Genomic DNA, 13,703 nt, shown 5'->3' on the forward strand with positions numbered 1-13,703 from the left:
AGTCATTTGGTCTACTAGCTGACTTCTATTGTAATAAAAGTGTGTTTGTTACAAGTAATTCCTGAATCTTTAGGTAGTAATATTAAGAAGTTGTCAGAAATCAAGAATGAAAAGAGATAGGAAGCTAGCTCAACAATTTGGGAGTCAGCACTATGTGCCATGCAGTACTTGACACTTGATAAAACAAATCTCTGAAGCAGCCCTTCATGTTGAAAAGTTAGAGGGCAGACTGAAATCATTTATTTTTGGTGCTGCCATGCCATATATATGGATATAAACAAACTGCCTTATATATATATGGACACGCCATTTTAGTTGTATAAATGAAACAGGCAAAATAAAAGTAAATTAAAAAGCCCAAACCTGTCTGGATAATTTCTTAATTTCATTAAGAAAAAGTACATTATTAACTTGTTTTCATGAAATCACAAAGTCTTCCAAATAGCAACCATAGTGACTATACTACCAGAGATACTAAGGATGACTCATTCATTCCTTCCCCCCCACCCAATCCCTTGTAGCAAATAATGATTAAGAACCTGCCGTGTACTAATCACTGTATTTGGCAGTAAACACATGAACACATCCCTGCTCTCTCTGATCTGTCAGGGAAAACAGCTAGTTAAATAAGTAACACCAGTGAAAGGGGGTGATCATTATGAAACGGTAGGTACAGGAAGCCATGTAGATGAATAACAGAGGGGCCTAACATGGCTTAAGAATCTGGGAAGGCCTTCCTAAGGAAATGATTTGTCAGCTGAACTTAGAAGGTTGTATAGGAGACCGCCAGGTGGAGGCAGGGTATGGCTAGACAAAAGGAACAATGCATACATGAAAAGTCTTCGACCTCTTCGCAAAGAACTAAAAGATATTAAATATGACTGTAACATAAACTATAAGAGAAGGAGAAAGATGAGACTGAAGAGGTAAGCAAAAGTAAGTTCGTACAAGGTATTTTCAAACCATGTTAAGTAGTTTAGAATTTATCCTAAAGGCCTTGGGGAACCATTGACAGAAGGAAGTGATATGATCTCACTTTCATTTTGGGAGGATCTCTCTATCTGGGCTGCAGTATGGAGATTAGACTGGATACAGGACAGGACCAAAGGCACAGGGCCCAGCTGGGAGACTCTTGTGTTAAATATGCATAAACAGAGTGTGCCAAGATTGGGCCCCTTCAGCATAGCTTCTACATTCTGGGAAGGCTCTCACTGTGCTGAAAGAGCCTTCCTGGAAGTAGTTGGCCATTCATTCCTCAGGAAAAGCCATAACTGAATAATTCCCCTGCAGATGCCAATCAAAATGCCTCCATGCAAATCCTATCTTCTTCACACTATAACAAATGTGTCCCATTATTTTTGTGATTTTTTTTCTGCCCAGTATCTTCTCTTGCCTTTGTAATACAGCAGGAGAAAGTCTAATCTTAAATATAGAAGAAGCTAAAAATAGCCAAGAGGATGTTTTTTGTTTGCCACAGTCTCCCCTCTTTGAGCAAATGCCAGTAGCTCAATAATTGGCTCTAAAAACAAACTGCCTTGCCACTTGTAACTCAGGGAGAAAGATCCAGGTCTAGTATAATTTTCTAGGAAGTTTTAAAATTTCATTCCACTTAGAAGTCTTTTTTGTTTTCATTTTTCTTTGTGCTTTTAAAAAAGATATTTCCAAGTATGCAAACATCCATCATTAAAAATTAGTAAGGGCCAGGCATAGTGACTCACTCTTGTATTCCCAGGACTTTGGGAGGCCAAGATGAGAGGATCCCTTGAGCCCAGGAGTTTGAGACCAGCCTAGGCAACCTAGGGAGACCCCCATCTCTACAGAAAAAAAAAAAAAAAAATCATAATTGGGCATGGTGGTGTGCATCTGTGGTCCCAGCTACTTGGGAGGCTGAGGCAGGAGGATCGCTTGAGCCCAGTAGGTTGACGCTCTAGTGAGCCACGATTGCACCACTGCACTCCAGCCTGGGTGACAGAGTGAGACTCTATCTCTTAAAAAAAAAAAAAAAAAAAAAAGATAGCGTTTACTTTTAAGCTATGGTGTATTAGTCCATTTTCACACTGCTGATAAAGACATAACCAAAACTGGGAAGAAAAGGAGGTTTAAATGACTTACAGTTCCACCTGGCTGAGGAGGTCTCACAATCATGGCAGAGGGTGAAAGGCAGTTTTTACATGGCAGTGGCAAGAGAGAATGAGGAAGAAGAAAAGGTGAAAACCCCTTATAAACCCATCAGATATTGTGAGACTTATTCACTATCACGAGAATAGCATGGGAAAGACAGGCCCCCATGATTCAGTTACCTCCCACTGGGTCCCTCCCATAACACATGTGAATTCTGGGAGATACAATTCAAGTTGAGATTTGGGTGGCGACACAGCCAAACCATATCATATAGATTAAATAGATAGAAATGGAGATAGGCGGCCGGGCGCGGTGGCTCAAGCCTGTAATCCCAGCACTTTGGGAGGCCGAGACGGGCGGATCACGAGGTCAGGAGATCGAGACCACCCTGGCTAACACGGTGAAACCCCGTCTCTACTAAAAAAAATACAAAAAACTAGCCGGGCGAGGTGGCGGGCGCCTATAGTCCCAGCTACTCGGGAGGCTGAGGCAGGAGAATGGCATAAACCCGGGAGGCAGAGCTTGCAGTGAGCTGAGATCCGGCCACTGCACTCCAGCCTGGGCGACAGAGCAAGACTCCATCTCAAAAAAAAAAAAAAAAAAAAAATAGGCATATGGAGAGATGTATTTATGCAATAGTAGATATAGATACAGATATATAAACACATACACATACACACACATACTACCTTGAAGTATATTTACCAAAATGTTAACAGTGGTTATTCTGAGTGGTGGGATAATAGTTATTTTACTTCTATTTTTCAATATTTTTACAATAATCTGTTTTCTTATTAATAAGCAAATACAATAAGAGTAAACAATGGAGTATTTTTAATGAATAAGTTTTAAAAACAAGGGATGCTTTATCTGTTAACATTGTTTGAAGAGCTTAATTCTATAATCTCTAAAAACATATAAAATATCTAAATGCTAACATACTCAGCAGCCCTCAGAATGCCTATAATGATATTCTATAGGAACTTACAAATTTTCCCCAAAACTCATCTCATTCAGTAACTATGATAATGTATGTATTTTTAGCTGTTGTCTATGTGGGCATTAAATTTTGCAGAAAAGTAGAAGATGCTTTTTACCATCATTTTTTTAAGCAATAACCAACCACCTTTTTCTTGCAGTTATTTTGGCACCATTTGTCTTTATTAAGCTTGGGTTCTAGACTGCCCAGACCTACTTAACTTTTTCATGAACTGTGATCTTATTGATACTCTCTAGATAAATTCTGGAGCTTAGGAATATATTGTGACTCTTTAATATACCAGTTATTCACATGTTGAACTGTCACACATCTTTTTCCTTACAAAATGTGAGGATTTCTATATTGAATTCAACATACCAAAATCTTGATTAGGCCCTTGATTTCTCGGACAGGTAGTATTTTATCCATTTCACAATGATGTACTCTGTAAATCTGTCAAGTAGAAAAACCTTTTTCTAGCTTCTGTTGTCTGCTCAAATTCTGGAGTAGACTGTTAAGATCCAGGAGATAGTGTGATTACAAATTTATAGCCACTTGCTTCTTGCTCATGGAGCACATAGGAGGCAAACAAGAATTCACAGTAATGTTCCCCCTATACACACACATTTTTTAAAAAAATATACTCAACACAATATTTGTGTTCATCTTTCACTTAACAATAGAATGCAATGTTTCATGTATATAATTTTTAATAACAATAGCATATTTATAATTTTTAATAACAATAGCATATTTAGGCCGGGCACGGTGGCTCACACTTGAAATCGCAACACTTTGGGAGGCTGAGGCATGTGGATCACTTGAGGTCAGGAGTTGGAGACCAGCCTGGCCAATATGATGAAACCGCGTCTCTACTAAAAATACAAAAAATTAGCTGGGCATGGTGGCAAGTGCCTGTAGTCCCAGCTACTCAGGAGTCTGGGGCAGGAGAATGGCTTGAACCTGGGCGACGGAGGTTGCAGTGAGCCAAGATCGCACCATTGTACTCCAGCCTGGGCCTCACAGCAAGACTCTGTCTCAAAAAAATAAAAATAAGAAATAAAAATAAAATTTTTAAATAGTGTATTTATTGCTTTCTACTAAATTTATCTAGTTTCTTATTGATAGACATTTAATAGGTTTTCATTTTTCCATTTGTATGAATAATGCTGCAGTGCACATCTTGTGCTTAAGCCATTTTCTCTGTTTCACATTATTTTTCTATCATCCCAGGATTGGAATTACTCAGTCAAGGGGAATGATCATCTTAAAGTTTCCAATACATATCAACAGCTTTCTAAAGATATTCCAATTTACCCATTTTCCAACAGTTAATATGTTCATTCTACCTTCTCAATATCGATATTTTTATATTTTTGGAAATTTGTCAAATAAACAATACTATTTGTTTTTTTATTTTTGATTTCACATAACTTAATGAATTACCTTTCTTTCTTATAGACACTAAAACCTTAACTATAAATGAGCATAAATGTTTTATTTTATTTTATTTTATGTATTTATTTAGAGACAAGAGTCTTACTCTGTTACCCACGCTGGAGTGCAGTGGCACAATCATAGGTCACTGCAGCCTGAAACTCCTAGGCTCAAGTGATCCTCCTGCCTCAGGCTTCAGAGTAACTGGGACTACAGATGCACACCACCACATCTGACTTTTTTTCTTTTCATTTTGTAGTGATGGAGTTTCACTACATTACCCCTACTGGTCTTGAGGTCTTGAACTCTTGGGCTCAAAAGATCCTCCCACTTTGGCCTCCCAGAGTGCTGGGACATGAACCAATGCACCAGGCCAAATATGTATTTTTAAAAGTTGGGTCTTCTGTCTTCTACATAAGCAAACTTTTGTTTCCCAAATCAGAAAATAGTCACCTACCTCTGAGGGGAAATGTGAGTGCAAATCCAAACTATCAAGGTTTATTAATGTCAAGGTTTATTAATGTCACTATTGCAGCCTAAAGGTAGTTTTGTTCTTTTTGTTCAAAATCAAGCATTTTGTTTTACATCCAAGTAGGATATTTCCTTTTCTAACAAACTTAAGCATCTCTTTTAAAATTATATTTATCTTTATCAGAAAACTTAGCAGTCTAATTGTTATTTCAGACCCTTGCACTGCTGAACCAGTTTAAATCTAAACTTACTCAAGCAATTGCTGAAACGCCTGAAAATGACATTCCTGAAGCAGAAGTAGAAGATGATGAAGGATGGTAAGGGCTTTGATTTTTGTATATTAACCATGAACAAGTAGGCTCAGAGCAGAGACCCTACTGGTACATTTCCACTATATCATCCTTTTGTTTTCAGACTTTACTATCACCATTATAGGACCTTGGCAACTTTTGACTTTATTTCAGTTCAATATAAAGTAACATAAATAAACGCACCAAGCACTGAAGAAACAAGCGTTTATTGAGCACTTGATGTGTCCAGCATTGGGCTAGCCAGTAAAAAAATGCACAACAAATATATGACACTATCCCAGCTCTGAGTAACTTTCTAATATTGTGGAAAAGATGAGACTCACATTAAACAACTCAAAAACAACCTTAGAAGATAATAAATCAATAATTTCTTACATTTTCCCACAAACATTTTAGGACTCAGTAATCTATTTCATAATCCTACTAACTTCCTCTTCAAAGTTATGACCTACAGGATCCTAGCAACTCATACAAGTTAATTTTATTTTTATCTTTGGATAGTTTTCAGCTTTTTAAGACACTGATAAGAAATAAAGTAATGACATGTACATGTCCTTTGCTTAGAACTTTATCCTATACTGGCAAAAAAAAAAAAAGGAATAAAAATTGTGTTTTTCTTTATCACACCCCTCTGTCCTCAAGTTGACTTCACATGCAGTGTATTAGGCCTCCCCACACCTAACTGCCTCCACCTCCCACTACACCCTGGCTCAGTCACATTGCTGCAAGCAAGCCAATGTATCACCCCCTACACATGACTCACCCTCTGGAGCCTCTGAACCATCACATGTGCCATTACCCCAACCCAGAATCATAGCCTCAGTTCTCTCTGCCAAACAGCATCTCTCCTGTTTCAAAACTCCGTTCAGCATTCCCATCCTCCAGGAAACCAGTCAGCAAGATTTGTTGAGCACTCACAAATCTAGAGGGTGGAGGAAGGAGGGCTGGAACACACATTTAAAAAGACATAAAAACACTTAAATTAAGAAAACATTCAAACACGTAAGACTCTGCAACTGTATATAACTTTAATCAAAAGGGCTGAGGGCATGATGATTTGAATGGAATGAATCCTATCTAACCTAGGACCCTGAAAGCACTTGTCTATTTCTCAATTAATTTATAGTTTTCATATGATGCAGGTTACCATGCCAGTTTTTGTAAGATCCTGGATATCTTTTAATAGGTTTCTATTACTTACATAGATTTGTTTATACCAAAATTCAAAGTTGCTTGAAGGCAGAAGCTGTCTTCTTCCATAATTTGGTGCCAAAGGCAAAGGCTCAGTGGATGTTGATTGACCCATAGAGATAAATGCACATTGTGTAGAACTTTTTGTTTTATATGACTGGACAGGTTTAGTTTAGCTTTGTTTTGGGTTCTTGTTTTTTTTTGGGGGGGGGGGTGTGGGGTAAGGAGATTCCTTGAATGTCTCAAAATCTCTTTCAAGTGTTTTGGGTTCAGCAACCACACAAAAAATATTTTGCCAAGACCTCTTCCCTTTATTTTTGAATCCATATGCATTTTTAAAGGAAATATGACCCATGTGTTTCTGATTCATTTACACTTAACTCATCAAGATGGTGTTTTGTAAGAGCAGTTTGATGCCCAATAAGTTTTTTTAAACTTTTTATAAGCCATTTAAGTCCTTTTTTATTGAACAGGAAAGTCACCAGCAAATTCAAACCCCAGAAGATTCATTTGAAACTCATAAGCCACAGGATTCAAATTTACTTTCAACTTGGCAAGACCATTTAACTTCTCAAGGTTCTTCCTAGCCCCTTGGTTCAGTATTCTCTCATTTTGAATTCCTCATTAGCTTCAGATACCAATGATGTATTTTTAAAAGTGCCATTCCTGTTTTTCATGTTATTTGATTATACAATCAATTTTCTGTCTAACATTCTCATTAGAAAGTTTAAAATGGGGAAACTTCACTGGACATGGGGAAAAAAATCACTGGTCAATGATGTTGGCTAATTCTCCATTGGGAGAAAATAAATGGTGAAGAGATGGGGAACAAGTTAAAGGAACCATTAGCAGGTCTTCAGGAGGTTCATTTCTGCTTTCAATTACAGTTTCCAAAGCAGAATGGCAGAGCTGTACACTATGCACCTCCAGAATTTTTTTGGTATTTGTTTTATCTAACATCTAACAAAAATACCTTTCATGTTCAAGGCACTATGCAGAATCAGATAGCATATATAGGACCCTTATGTAATGCCTTTTTATTGCAATTTAGACCTTTGGATTTTGTAACCTGATTAGCAACATCATTTCTGTTCAGTTTAGCTTTCTCAAGTCTCTAGTGATTTAGATCCTCTCTCATAAAGTATATTGTTCTCAGGAAAGGAGTCTTATATTCAGAATGATTTATAACAAATATTATGAGTGCATAGCATGTGCATGTGTGTTATGCATAAATTACATGGTTCCCAGACTATTTTGTAGGTCACGGTTGCCGCTTTTCTGAGAAGTGAAAGTCAGCCAGTGTGCTGTACTACACTGTCAGGGTCTGTTATCTGAGGTAAAATGATTGCTTCTAAGACGTTTTTATGTGTCCGCATGAGTGGCCACACATTGAGGGATCATTTTCATTTTCTGTCAAGATAGAAACCATTACCAATTTGTTATGTTTTCTTTTACTTGGCAAACTATTCTATTCGCATTTTTGGCTGAGCTGCTGTATTGGCATGGTATACAACAGACATTTGGGTACCATTCAGCAGCATTATACTTTTTATGCAAAAAAAAAAAAAAAAAAGTAGGAGAGGGAGAGAAAGAAAAGAAATATGATTCTATTGTAAACAGTGCATATGGTGTTTGAAAATTATTCCCAGATTTCACTGTCTAACAAGGCATTTAAAGAAGTGTTATTAGTAGATCTACACTGAAATGCATGATAGAAATTTTTCACTCAGAATTACTAGGATTCCTCCTTTGTTCAGATATGTACTGCCAATATTTGGTAATAGTGATGGTACTAGATTCCAGTTTAGCAGGTAGAGTGGTCTCTTTGTCACTACATTCCTTAGTCCCACAGTATCACAGACTCATGTAGCTATGGAACCCTTCTTCGAGCATGGATTTTATGAAACCGATTAGACACATGGCAGGAGGAACTTGCCCAGGGATTCATATGACCATATGGATGAAGTCCATATGCCAGATTGGGTTTGGTTAGATGAAGCTTGGTGAGCTCCCAAAAAAGTTTCGAGAAAGATAGCCACCTGCTCCTTACACAACAAAATTGGCATTTCTAAGGAGAGGAGAAAAATTCAATCTATGTGAATGGCTTCAATCTTATGGGCATTAACTCTTCACTACTATGTTTCATTGAAAATTTATTTCCAGATTGTTAAATATGAGATTAACTTAAAACATTATAGCACATATACAAGACAAAATAATAAACAATATAATGGTCTGTCTGCCTTCTTCCCTCTTTCTCTTCTTTCTCTCCCCTCCGTCACTTTCTTCCATAGTACACACATTATAAAAATTTGAAAAATACCAACAATTGCATGGTTGCCTCAAGTAAATATTTTACTGATTATTATATAATTAAAAGATGTTCACTGTGGCCAGGCATGGTGGCTTACACCTGTAATCCCAGCACTTTGGGAGGCCAAGGCAGGTGGATCACCTGAGGTCAAGAGTTTGAGACCAGCCTGGCCAACATTTCAAAACCTACTTGCAAAAACATTGCAAAAACTACTAAAAATACAAAAATTTGCCGGGCATGGTGACGCGTGCTTGTAGTCCCAGCTACTCAGGAGACTGAGGCACAAGAATCACTTGAACCCGAGAGACGGTGGTTGCAGTGAGCCAAGATTGTGCCACTGCACTCCAGCCTGGTTTGCAGACCAAGACTCCATCTCAAAAAAAAAAAAAGATGAAAGATGTTCACTGTGGAAAAATCAGAATGCAAACATGCTCAAAAAAGGTAAATGAAAATTACCTATGATCCCAAACTCAAAGATAAATACTGTTGATTTATACATATCAATGTATGTATTTATGCTATTATACCAAATATGTAAAAGTATATTTTTATACATATTAATTTGTGTCTGTCCAGGTATTTCTATGCACATACATAGTTTAAACAGAAATGAGATCGTATAGTACGTATAGCAAGCTTTATAACTTGCTTTTTTCCCTCAGCAATATGCAGTGACTACTTCTCCTTATCTTATATAATTTTATGATGTAATTTTTATCTTTTGTATTATGACCGTCATATTCCATTATATGGTGAACCACAAATTTACTTGACCATGTTGTTGGATATATAAACAATGCTGTAACATCCTTGTTTCTATGTCATTGCCATTTTCTTAGGATAAATTTCTAAAACTGGAATTGCTTCTCAGTGAGTATACATGTTGACTTCTGCTAAATATTTTCAAATGGCTATCACAAAATATCATTCTAATTTGTACCCTGAAGTAAATATAATTTAAGACTTGTCTTAGGGCTATTAGAATCTCAAGAATTAGTTAAGATTCCTTAAAGAGCTTAGTGAAAGACATTAACGTTTTAGAAGAAATGCTTTGCCTTCTTAAATTTTTAAAAAAATAAAAACACAGTGTGGTTTGCTTCTGTTTTTCATAAAACTATACAAGTTTCAATTTAGTTCCTCTTCTTGGGAGCCTTATCTCCAAATAGTCTTGTTCTTGGTTCTGAAAAATTCTCCAAGATAACCCTATGGGTTAAAACTTCTGGATATGGATTTTTTTTTTTCAGTTTTATTATTGCACTTTGGCTAGTGTTAAAAATCAATTTTAGCCATCAGTCAGACAGTTTGTATCTGCTAGAGACTGAAGTTCTGAAAACCAAGATTTGGCTTAAAGAAGTTTTAAAGCTTCCCTTTGGAGTTAGCACAGTGCAGAAGCAACAAGTACCAGCTGTCTGTATCCAAAACAGTGAAATCTTAATAATACAGATGTAAACAAGAGATAATTGACTTTTAGACCCAGTCAGACCTCATTATAAGATACCATGAAAGAACATAGCTTCATCTCATTGCTTATACTAGCAAAGCTTTCAACACCTTTTATATGTAATACATACTGTAATTTGTGTATAGTTTAGTCATGTATTGAATGAAGGGTGCAATGACAGCAAAAGAATTTTTGGTTTTTTGAGACAGAGTCTCACTCTGTTGCCCAGGCTGGAGTGCACTGGTTCAGTCAAGGCTCACTCCAGCCTCAAGGTTCCAGGCTCAAGTGATCCTCCACCTCAGCCTCCCAAGTAGGTAAGACCACAGGCATACACCACCACACTTGGCTATTTTTTTTTTTTTTTTTTTAAGATAGTGTCTCACTATTTTGCCCAGGCTGATCTCGAACTCCTGGCCTCAAATGATCTTCCCGCTTCAGCCTCCCAAAGTGTTGGTAGAATATTTCAGTTATTTTCCACTTCATTCAAACAGGACATTGCCAAGCACAGGTTAGCATAGATGAACGCAAATACAGCAATAAGGGTGGAGACTGTGAAAATAATAAAGGCTCAAGTTGGCTAAATGAACTTAGCCAACGTCACCCTTTAATATTAGGCAGTGGAGCTCAAATTATTGGTCTCTGGGCCCTTTACACCAGGGGTCCCTGACCCCTAGTCTGCAAACTGGTACTGGTCCATGGCCTGTTAGGAACTGAGCCGCCCAGCAGGCAGTAAGTGGCAGGCAAGTGAGCATTACTGCCTGAGCTTCACCAAGGTCATATCAACGGCAGCATTAGATTCTCATAGGAGCGCAAACCCTGTTGTGAACTACACCTGCAAGGGATTTGGTTGCATGCTCATTATGAGACTCTAATGCCTGATGGTCTGAAACAGAACAGTTTCATCCCGAAATCAATACTCCCTCACCCCCATTCATGGAAAAACTGTCTTCCACGAAACTGGGTCCTGGTGCCAAAAAAGGTTGGGGGCCACTGCTTTACAATCTTAACAATTCCTGAGAACTCCAAAGAGCTTTTGTTTATATGGAATATATCTATTAATAATATGTTATAAACAACATACTTTTATAAAAAAAATTATGCCTGCAAAACAAAAAATTTAGTGATATGAGTGGCATTGTTTTCCATTTTTTTGGTAAATCTCTGAAATCTGGCATGATAGGAGCATATCTGCTTTACTCTGTTTTATCTCACACTTCATGTATTCTCTGAAAAATTTCACTGTGCACTCATGAGGTGATAAGAATGAAATAGACAAACAAGTGTCTTAGTATTCATACAAAAATAAATTTGACCTTGCAGGCGCACAGGGATCCCTGAGTCACATTTTGAGAACCATTGGGACAAGTCATCTCTGGTCATTGAGTATGTAATGATGGTCCTTTTTCAATCACAGATTATGACCCCATCTGTAGGTCCTAGGAAGCTTTTTTCCAGGTCCCAGTGTGTGATCCTTGTTCTCAAGTAGAAGCAATGTGGTACTTTCTGAAATAAATGTGCCCATTGTCACTGGCCTAGGCCTGCTACAACAGAGTCCCATTTCCCCATCAACCCTTTTCTGGCCTTTAACTGTTTTGAAGTGGTCCGTGACATGGCATTTGGTTTTATGTGCTTGTTTACTTTTCTAAATTTTTTCTCACACAAAGTAGTATTTAAATATACTCTTTTCCTTTTTTTTTTTTTTTTTTTTTTGTTGTTGTTGTTGTTGTTGAGACAGAGTTTTGCTTTTGTTGCCCAGGCTGGAGTCCACTGACGAGATCTTGGTTCACTGCGATCTGCGCCTCCCAGGTTCAAGTGATTCTTGTGCCTCAGCCTCCCGAGTAGTTGGGACCATAGGCATGCACCATGCGCGGCTAATTTTTTGTATTTTTAGTAGAGATAGGGTTTCACCATGTTGGTCAGACTGGTGTTGAACTCCTGACCTCAGGTGATCTGCCCGACTCAGCCTCCCAAAGTGCTGGGATTACAGGCATGAGCTATCACGCCCGGCCTTTAGTTTTCTTCATTCTTATATTTGTGCCTAGCCTCTTCAATTCACAAAATAATGTCCTACTGATTCTAAGTGCTTCACATGCACTTGACTTTATGGGATAGGTATTAATTATCTTTATTTACCCATGAAAGAACTGAGGCACAGTGAAGTTAAATAATTTATCTGCTTTTTGGTCCTTATAGTACTGTATCCAGTGCCTGGTTCATAATAGGCCCAAAATCAAGGGCAGGACCAGGTGGAGGTGATTGGATCATTGGGATGGTTCCCCCATGCTGTTCTCGTGATAATGAGTCTCAGAAGATCTGATGGTTTTATAAGTGGCTGGCATTTCTTCTGCTTGCATTTCTCTCTCCTGCCACCACATAAAGGACGTGTTTGCTTTCCCTTTCAACATGATTGTAAGTTTCCTGAGGCCTCCCCAGCCATGTGGAACTGTGAGTCAATTAAATGTCTTTCCTTTATAAATTGCCCAGTCTAGGATATTTCTTCATAGCAGTGTGAGAATGGACTAATACAGTCAGTTCGAGAAAGTTCCCTTCTACTTCTAGTTTTCTGAGAGTTTTTAACATGAACGATGTTGAATTTGTCCAACATTTTTCTATACTAACTGATATGATCATGTGGTTTTTCTTTGATTGTTAATAGGGCAGATTACATTGGTTGATTTTCTTTTTTTAATCTTAAACTAGCCTTGGATTCCCGTAATAAACCCCACTTGGTTGTGGTATATTATTCTTTTTTATACATTGTTGGATTCAACTTGTTGGATTCAATATTTTCTTGTGGATGTTTGTGTCTGTCTTCATTAGGGATAGTGGTCTGTAGCTTTCTTCTGCTATTTTTGTCTTATTTAGGCATCAGAATAATGCTGGGCTTTTAAAAATGAGCTGGGAAATGTTTCCTGTGCTTCTATTTTTGGGGAAAAAAAAGATTATTTAGAATTGGTGTTATTCTTTAAGTACTTGATAGAATTTGCCAGTGAAACCATCCAAATTGAGATTTCCATTTTAGGTTTTTTTAAAAATATACTTTATTTTTTTAGAGCAGTTTTAGGTTCACAGCAAAATAGAGCGAAAGCAGAGTTCCCATATACCCTCTGCCCATACACACACACACACATAGCCATCCCCATTATCAACCTGTCCCATCAGACTGGTATATTTGTTACAATCAGTGAACCTGCATTCACACATCATCACCCAAATCCCATAGTTTATATTAGGGTTCACTCTTGGTGTCATATGTTCTGTGGGTTTTTACAAATGTGCAGTGTAGTGACACATGTCTACAATTATAGTATCAGTGTAGTTTCACTGCCCTAAAAATCCTTTATACTCCACCTATTTATTCCTCTCTTCCCACTAAATCCTATTTTTCTGTACCCATAGTTTTGCCTTTTCCAGAATGTCATATAGCTGGAACCATAT

At 37.6% G+C, this 13,703-nt stretch overlaps 1 protein-coding gene across 2 annotated transcripts in view; it reads left to right on the top strand.

Moving 5' to 3' along the window:
• Nucleotides 1-13,703, top strand: part of CWC27 (CWC27 spliceosome associated cyclophilin) — a 258,775-nt gene that overhangs the window by 215,036 nt on the left and 30,036 nt on the right. For both annotated transcript variants that reach the window (XM_010368255.1, XM_010368262.1), the window contains one exon: nucleotides 5,222-5,325. In XM_010368255.1, the coding sequence (XP_010366557.1) occupies nucleotides 5,222-5,325 (104 nt within the window). The remainder of the gene's footprint in view (nucleotides 1-5,221; nucleotides 5,326-13,703) is intronic.

This window comes from Rhinopithecus roxellana, chromosome 3 (assembly GCF_007565055.1).
Source record: "Rhinopithecus roxellana isolate Shanxi Qingling chromosome 3, ASM756505v1, whole genome shotgun sequence".
In the NCBI taxonomy this organism is placed as follows: domain Eukaryota; kingdom Metazoa; phylum Chordata; class Mammalia; order Primates; family Cercopithecidae; genus Rhinopithecus; species Rhinopithecus roxellana.